Source organism: Salvia miltiorrhiza, chromosome 1, assembly GCF_028751815.1.
Source record: "Salvia miltiorrhiza cultivar Shanhuang (shh) chromosome 1, IMPLAD_Smil_shh, whole genome shotgun sequence".
Classification (NCBI taxonomy): Eukaryota; Viridiplantae; Streptophyta; class Magnoliopsida; order Lamiales; family Lamiaceae; genus Salvia; species Salvia miltiorrhiza.
This window is the reverse complement of record NC_080387.1, coordinates 56,125,117-56,134,523: the sequence shown is the minus strand read 5'-3', so window position 1 is coordinate 56,134,523 and position 9,407 is coordinate 56,125,117. Positions and strand designations below refer to the sequence as shown.

At 37.5% G+C, this 9,407-nt stretch overlaps 1 protein-coding gene across 2 annotated transcripts; it reads right to left on the bottom strand.

Annotated features, from left to right (window-relative positions):
* Positions 1–462: 462 nt before the first annotated feature.
* On the bottom strand, positions 463–9,108 carry LOC130996539 (2-alkenal reductase (NADP(+)-dependent)-like). Of its 2 annotated transcripts, XM_057921827.1 has the most exons (6): positions 8,749–9,108; positions 8,431–8,608; positions 1,946–2,112; positions 1,704–1,786; positions 1,144–1,550; positions 463–570 (listed from the first exon to the last, which is right to left on the bottom strand). In XM_057921827.1, exons 1-5 carry the CDS (start codon positions 8,980–8,982, stop codon positions 1,172–1,174), a joined length of 1,041 nt encoding a protein of 346 aa, XP_057777810.1. In that variant the 5' UTR covers positions 8,983–9,108; the 3' UTR covers positions 463–570; positions 1,144–1,171. The 2 variants fall into 2 exon arrangements, with proteins under 2 accessions (XP_057777810.1, XP_057777808.1); XM_057921825.1 differs by lacking the exon at positions 463–570 and having other exon boundaries at positions 962–1,550.
* Between the last annotated feature and the right edge of the window lie 299 nt (positions 9,109–9,407).

Below are 9,407 nucleotides of genomic sequence, written 5' to 3'. Positions count from 1 at the left end.
TTGAACTAATTTGTAACTTCTTGATAGCTATTTCAACAACTTTTAACACGTACATTCACACATTAATAATGTAGACAATATGTTAAAGATGATTCTACTTTTTGATTTTTTAAATCACTAATATAATGCTAAAAAACCATTAATGTAGTATAATAAGTTTAGTAGTTCCACATGCGAATAAACTAATTTTCGAGCTCCAAAATGGAATCCCTTAAATGAAAAGGAGTTTTTGTTAATTTGTTCTCACGTGAGTAGAATTGGGCCGGTATTAGTGGGCTGTAGGCTACGTAGTTTGGCCCAAATAATTCCGATAGCGATCGGAAGGATAAAAGTGTTTAGTTAAAAACTATTTGTGTGCTATGTGAGATATCAACATTTAATGATCTTCTCCCCTTAAAAAAACATCTAATGATCTTTATTTTGACATAATAGTGAAATATTTTCTTTCTATTAGCAGCCAAATTTTTTATCACATAGTTACAATTCCATTATAGCTTATTCACCTTTGTACATGTTGTAAAAATTATTAGTACGTGATTTTGAGGGGTGATAATAGAATGAGAATAGCACCTGTGGCGGATCTAGGATTTTTAAATTGGGGGTACAAAAAAATAATCTCATAAACATAAATATAAAAATACTTAATTTAATGTAAAAAATAGTAAGTTTAAAATTATTTAAAAACATAAGCGAGTTCGCATATCAAATAGGCAAGAATATAATTTACAAAGTCATTTTATCAAATAGATTGGATGCATTATATAATATCCCTAATTTAAACAAAAAAAATATATATAATACCTTATAATTAAATGAAAGAATCAAATTCTATACGAAAATAGAGGACACGATGAATTTAAAATCAATAAAATTATTATTCTTAAAACTACTTGTTGTGTTGTGTGTTTAGGGGCACTGGCAAATTTGATTTGTGTAATTCTTTTTATATTTATTAGCCTATAAGAGTAGCTGCCATTTTAAACTTTAATTAAGGGGTCGAATCCCAAACATATATTCATATGAGAAGCTTAAAACACTACTGGGTTGGGGCTTGGGGATATAATATTACTACTAAAAGAAGAAAAATTTTGGGGGTACAGTGGTACCCCCACAGCCCCTTGTAGATCCGCCAGTGAATAGCACCATCCATATCATGAATGAGAAAATTAAGCTACTCGTGAGCTACACGGACGACCTGCTTCCCGACGTTGCGGCCGGAGAAGATGCCAATGAGCGCAGCCGGCGCGCTTTCGAGGCCATCAGCTATGTCTTCCACATACTCAATCTTCCCTTGCCTGATAAGCGGCAACATGAAGTCCAAAAACTTTGGATAGAGAGAATAGTAAAGAAACACAACAAATCCCTGCATGCGGATTTGTTTGGCCACCACGTTGAACATGTTCCTCACACCTTCTCTATGTTGCTGGTTATATTGTGAGATCATTCCACATAAACTAATCCGACCATTCAGTTTCATGTTGAGAATCGCCGCATCCAGCATTTCTCCCCCCACGTTATCCAAGTATATGTCAATTCCTTCTGGGAAATACCTAAATTAATTATAAACAACATAACATATTAATTCTAGCTATTTTGATTTGTTTCCACCGGTTAAGATAATTAACTAAATTTGATTGATTCATATTATGTTCAAAAGGATAATTGTTCGTAGAAATTCTTGTGATAAAAATAAACTTACTGACCTTTTTAAGGCTGCATTTAGATTAGATTCGTCTTTATAGTTAAATGCATCATCGAACCCAAATTTGGACCTCAATAGATCCACCTAATAAACCTCAAATATATACATAAAGCGAATTAGATGGAAACTTAATCTCGTAATTTTTTGCGTATAATTAATAAATAGGTTTACAAAAAAAAAACTGGCCAACATAACAATTTGATAAACTGGCCAATAATTAATAACCTTAATTTTTTTACTAACCTTATATTTTGTTCCAGCACTTCCGACAACATAACAACCTAAGAGCTTAGCAAACTGGCCAACAAGCTGACCAACAGCCCCACAAGCAGCAGATATGAACACTGTTTCCCCTTTTCTCGGACATGATATCTCATAAAAACCAACATAAGCAGCTAACCCAGGCATGCCTGAATTTGATATTGCACACTATATATTTATTTTGGGGTATTCAATTATAAGAATAAATACTAAAAAATAATCCAATTTTTTTCAAATTATAAAAACTAGGTTTACAAAAAAAAAAAGCTATGCAAATGATTATTTTTTTCATACAATGTCAAAATCATGAACGATATGTTTAATTGAGGATTTAAAAAATAAAAATAAAAAAATAAGCCAATACACGTCAAAATCTTTTGTAGTTTTGATATTAATCGGTTAAAGAAAATAGTTTACGATAGAATTGGAAAAACTGTAATGATTTAAGATTATATATATGACTGTTTAACTTGTTGGAATAAATGGCTTTATTAGTCCATAATTACTTTGTAATTAATGGAATTAAATGGTATATTTGGAATCTACATTTTGAGTAGATTAATTTGGTATATTTACTTGTTCAAATCTATTAAGAATTGAATGAGTAATTAATGCCCAAAGATATCCATGGTTCGGATCACCTGTTTGCCCAAACGGACGTGGCAGCGGTTGAGGACCGAAGAGACACGATGGTTCGGACCACATGTTTGCCCAAACGGACGTGGCAGCGGTTGAGGACCGAAGAGACACGATGGTTCGGATCTGTTTGCCCAAACAGGGCACGTGGTGGCGGTTCAAGACCGAAGAGACACGTCGGTTCGGACCTCCTGTTTGCCCAAACGGTCACGTCAGTTCAAGGAAACCCCTGGACTACTATAAATAGGGCCCTCCAGAATGAGATTAAACACACAAACGAATTCAGATAATCAATTTGTCATATTAGTTTAGTTTACATACTCAGTCCCGAGTATCAAGCCGTTCGACCGGATAGCGAACTCCTAGTGCTAAGGACTCGTCTATCATCCCGAAACCGTTGTATCTTGGGGGCAATTACTGTAGATCCGCGAGCACAGAGCGGAAGTAATTTTGCCTTACGGAGAGAGAATTTATTCTCGCCTCGGTTCTGCATCCTTTCATTTATCGTCATTCTATTTTCTACACTACCAAATAACAATCGTAAGGCAAAATTAGTGTGGAAAGATGGCGACAGGAAGCAACACCAACAACAACAATGCTCCACCAGTTCCGACCAACGTTCCACATGCTCCAGCACCTGCTGCTGCCGAAAAGCCGGAAAAATTCGCAGGTTCTGAATTTAAACGTTGGCAGTCTAAGATGCTGTTTTATCTTACTACATTGAATATGGCTCGTTTTGTGAATGAATCTCCTCCAACTGTGGGGGAAGACGAGACTGATTCGCAACTGCGGATAGCATATGATGCATGGCATCATAGCGACTTTTTGTGTCGCAACTATATTCTGAATGGGCTAGACAACACTCTCTATAATGTCTACTCTAGCGCCAAGACGTCCAAGGAACTATGGGACTCCTTGGAGACGAAGTACAAGGCAGAAGATGCCGGCTTGAAGAAGTTCATAGTCGGTCGTTTTCTAGACTTCAAAATGGTTGATAGCAAAACCGTTGTGGAGCAAGTGCAAGAATTTCAACTGATCCTGCACGACATTCTTGCCGAAGGTATGGAATTGTCTGAATCTTTTCAGGTGGCCGCGGTGATAGAGAAATTACCACCACATTGGAAGGACTTCAAGAACTATCTCAAGCACAAACGCAAGGAGATGGGACTTGAAGACTTGATCGTTCGCTTGAGAATCGAAGAGGACAATAGAATCTCCGAAAACAAGACGAACAAAACTTCCATTGAGGCAAAAGCAAATCTAGCCGAGTCTAGCAACAAGAAGAAACGCAAGTTCAAAGGCAAACATCCAGACTCAAAAGGTCAGAAGAGGATCAAAGGAGATTGCTTCAACTGCGGCAAACCCGGTCACATGGCAAAAGATTGTCGCAAACCGAAGAAAGACAAGCACAATGGTCACCATCAAGCCCACGTGACGGAAACAAAGTCTGTGCCCCTCGACTTAGGCGAACTTGACTTGTGTGCCGTCGTAGACGAGGTCAATATGGTCGGCAGTCCAAAAGGATGGTGGATCGACACCGGTGCTACCCGGCATATCTGCGCCGACAAGACAATGTTCTCCTCGTATGAAGCTCTCACCGGCGATAGAAAACTATATATGGGCAATTCTACCGCATCCTCGATCATCGGAGTTGGAACCATTGTGCTCAAGATGACGTCGGAACTCAAGATAACCCTACAGAAGGTGTTGCATGTTCCCGACATTCGCAAGAACTTGATCTCAGGATCCGCTTTGTGCAACGCTGGATTTAGACTAGTATTTGAAGCAGGCAAAGTTGTAATGACCAAGAATGGTCACTATATAGGAAAAGGCTACCTAGATAATGGCCTTTTCAAGCTTAATGCTATCCCTGTACTTGTACGTGATAATGCAATAAAGGAAAAAGTTACTTACTTGGTTGAGTCTCCTAATTTATGGCATGATAGATTAGGACATGCAAATCTAAACACACTACGTCGTTTAGTAAATTTAGACTTATTGCCAAAGATGTCTTTCAATCAACACCAAAAATGTGAAATTTGTGTTGAAGCAAAAATGGCAAAATCTCCTTTTCATTCAGTGGAAAGATCAACGAAACCTCTTGAATTGATTCACACCGATCTATGTGATTTAAAACTTGTGCAAACAAGAGGTGGAAAGAATTACTTTATAACGTTTATAGATGATTGCACAAGATTTTGCTATGTGTATCTTTTGAGAAGCAAAGACGAAGCATTCGAAGCTTTCAAAACATACAAAAATGAAGTTGAGAATCAACTTAACACCAAGATCAAAATGATTCGAAGTGATCGAGGTGGCGAGTACGTTGCACCTTTTGAGGAATTTTGTCGTGAAAATGGCATTATTCATCAAACGACTGCACCTTATTCTCCACAATCAAATGGTGTTGCAGAACGAAAGAATAGAACATTGAAAGAAATGATGAATGCTATGTTGATAAGCTCAGGCCTATCACATAACATGTGGGGGGAAGCTATTCTTTCGGCTAATAAAATTTTGAATAAATTACCCCAAAAGAAACAAGAAAAAACCCCATATGAATTATGGAAAGGAAGGAAGCCGTCCTATAAATATACAAAAGTGTGGGGGTGCTTAGCAAAAGTTGAAGTACCTAAACCCAAACAAATAAAAATAGGACCAAAAACTATTGATTGCATCTTCATTGGATATGCAAACAATAGTAGTGCGTACCGATTCTTGGTACACAAATCGGAAGTACCCGATATGAATGAGGGAATGATTATAGAATCAAGAAATGCCATATTTTTTGAAAAAATATTCCCCAAGAAAGAGAAGAATGATATAAGTTCGAAAAAGAGAACTTATGATGAAATTTCGCTTAAGGATAACGGACCAACACGTGAACTAACACCGCAACCAAGACGCGGAAAGCGAACAAAAACTGCGAAAACTTTTGGTCCAGACTTCGTAGTTTATACTTTAGAAGACGAACCAAAGACAATCAAGGAAGCATTGTCTGGTCCTGATGCCGATCTATGGCGTGAAGCTATCAATAGTGAAATCGAGTCAATCTTATCCAATCACACTTGGCTTATTGTTGATCTTCCTCCGGGAAACAAACCTTTGGGTTGCAAGTGGATTCTTAAGAAGAAATATAAAGCCGATGGATCTATTGATAAGTATAAAGCACGTTTGGTAGTTAAAGGCTACAAACAAAAGGAAGGGTATGATTACTTTGATACATACTCTCCAGTCACTAGAATTACATCCATTAGAATGCTACTTGCTATAGCAGCATTATATAATCTTGAGATTCACCAAATGGATGTAAAAACAGCATTTCTAAATGGAGATTTAGAAGATGAGATATATATGGAACAACCCGAAGGGTTCGTGATTCCTGGCCAAGAAAAGAAAGTTTGTAAACTTGTAAAGTCTTTGTATGGACTCAAACAAGCTCCCAAACAATGGCATGAGAAATTTGACCAAGCAATGATGGCAAACGGATTCAAAATCAATGAATGTGATAAATGTGTATACATTAAAGGAACATCCGACAATTTTGTCATTGTTTGTCTCTACGTTGATGATATGCTAATTATGGGCAGCAACAATAAAATAATCATAGAAACCAAGGAGATGTTAAAGAGAAACTTTGACATGAAAGATATGGGATTAGCTGACGTGATTCTAGGAATTAAAATCCTTAGAACACCCGAGGGAATAGTCTTATCACAATCTCACTATGTTGAGAATGTACTTAAGAAATTCAAAGCTTTTGATCTACCTCCGGCTAAAACGCCCGTTGACCTAAGTATACACTTAGCCAAGAATCGAGGAGAACCCGTATCACAATCAGAATATGCTAGAGTTATTGGAAGCCTAATGTACTTGTCAAATTGTACAAGGCCAGATATAGCATATTCGATCAGTAAATTAAGTCGGTTTACAAGTAATCCCGGGAAGGATCATTGGACCGCATTGACAAGAGTGTTGAGATACTTAAAGCACACAATCTCTCATAGTATACACTATTCGAGATATCCCGCAGTGTTGGAAGGATATTGTGATGCCAATTGGATATCCGACACTAAAGACTCTAAATCCACAAGTGGGTTCGTTTTTACCATTGGTGGAGGAGCAATATCATGGAAATCTTCTAAGCAAACATGTATAGCCCGATCTACTATGGAATCGGAATTTATTGCTTTAGACAAAGCCGGTGAAGAAGCCGAATGGTTAAGAAACTTCTTAGAAGATATTCCCTGTTGGGAAAAACCTTTGCCTCCGGTTATGATACATTGTGACAGCATGGCTGCTATAGGGAGGGCAAAGAATAGTTTGTATAACGGTAAATCTCGACACATTCGTCGAAGACATAATACCGTTAGACAATTGATCACTACAGGAATAATGTGCATTGACTATGTAAAGTCAAAAGACAATATTGCGGATCCGTTTACTAAAGGTATTAATCGTGATCAATTGTATAACGCAGTAAGGGGAATGGGATTAAAATCCACACGTTAAGAACTTTCATAGTGGTAACTCAACCATAATGACTGGAGATCCCAAGAACATGGTTCAATGAGACAACTAAATTATGGAAGTTCAAGTTGAGCACTTGAAACCTTCAAAATCCATTCTCATAGCTGCTCAAGTGCAAAGCCTGCAGCTTGTGGTAAAGGGTAAGCCGTCAAAGCTTTTAATGATTCCTATAGCCTTATTAGGTGGACTATGGCAGGATACTCTTTATAGGAGATCACCTATACAAGTGAAGAAGTGGGGCCGCTTTAAATTATCAATAACACTTGTGAATCCAAGAAATGGTCCAAGGCCGAAATGGACACAACGTGAGAACGAAAGATATTAGATCTATTATTGTGTGTATGTTGTTGACTAGATTTACACAAAAGTTGACCGGTTCAAGACATCATGTTCACCGAGCAACGAGTAAATCCGATGGCATTACACTAAGGAAGGTTCAAAGCTAACAACTACCTATCCTAATGCAATAATGGATCGTCGGGACTTAGTTTTTTGCATTTGCATTAATCATCATTCATGTGGGGGATTGTTGGAATAAATGGCTTTATTAGTCCATAATTACTTTGTAATTAATGGAATTAAATGGTATATTTGGAATCTACATTTTGAGTAGATTAATTTGGTATATTTACTTGTTCAAATCTATTAAGAATTGAATGAGTAATTAATGCCCAAAGATATCCATGGTTCGGATCACCTGTTTGCCCAAACGGACGTGGCAGCGGTTGAGGACCGAAGAGACACGATGGTTCGGACCACATGTTTGCCCAAACGGACGTGGCAGCGGTTGAGGACCGAAGAGACACGATGGTTCGGATCTGTTTGCCCAAACAGGGCACGTGGTGGCGGTTCAAGACCGAAGAGACACGTCGGTTCGGACCTCCTGTTTGCCCAAACGGTCACGTCAGTTCAAGGAAACCCCTGGACTACTATAAATAGGGCCCTCCAGAATGAGATTAAACACACAAACGAATTCAGATAATCAATTTGTCATATTAGTTTAGTTTACATACTCAGTCCCGAGTATCAAGCCGTTCGACCGGATAGCGAACTCCTAGTGCTAAGGACTCGTCTATCATCCCGAAACCGTTGTATCTTGGGGGCAATTACTGTAGATCCGCGAGCACAGAGCGGAAGTAATTTTGCCTTACGGAGAGAGAATTTATTCTCGCCTCGGTTCTGCATCCTTTCATTTATCGTCATTCTATTTTCTACACTACCAAATAACATAACTTAACCAATTTATTATGACAAGAAAAATGATTAATTAGAGATAAGATGTTGTAATTGAAGAAACTTACCAAGAATTCCAGTGTAGTAGGAAAGGGGAACATCTGTATGCTCAATTTTGAAAAGGCTCTGTGTGGATTTAATAAGACTATATTCTTCCCATCCAGTCATACCCCAAATCAACTCATCTTTCTTGAAATTGTGATTAGAAGAATCCACAACTTTAGCCACTCCAATTCCTATAATTGGCTGCGTAATGCAGCATCTTTTTTCCATATTAATTTTCTTGCATGCGTGTTATTAAGAAGAAAAAAAAATGATAAAATATTCCTAATAATAAACAAAAGATATATATGATGTGATTGAAGCAGGAAAAAGATCCGGGTGACCTCGGCAGGGGTGAAGCTGGTAACATAGTCATTGGCGGCGCCGATTTTGTTCATGCGGTTACGCATGTAAGGATCACATGACAAGTAGAGATTCTTCACCAAAACGGCGTCGCTGCAGTCTTCCGGCACCTTCAGCTTCATCGTCGAGGTTTTGAGGATCATATCTGCTTCTTTAGCATATTTTCTTATGTAATTATTGAATATTATCTGCGTGTTGCTCACTTCTGCCGCCATTTCTCTGCTTTACTTTCACTTGGTTTTCTTGCATATGTAAGGCCGAAACCGAAATTAATAAAAATGAAGAGAAAAGGAGTAGGAGACTAGGAGTGAACTAAATTTTATGGCGCTGTCTCTATTTCATATAGATAAATAGTTGTATTTTTACAATAGTACGGTTGATTTAAAACAGAGTTTAACTTACTCTAATTAATTAGCACGTTTATGACTTTTTTTTTTGAGGATTACACGTTTATGACTTTGTAGCCTGAATTTTTCAAAAATGATAGTGCAATATTAAATGAACTTTAATCCGTTGCTTACTTTATGGTAATGGCACAGGACAAATTTTCGGCATTGACCTGGAACGCCAAAGTCTGAAGTGAAATTTTGCTTAATATATACGAAAATTAAGTTGAAAGCATATTTTCAATTATTTATAT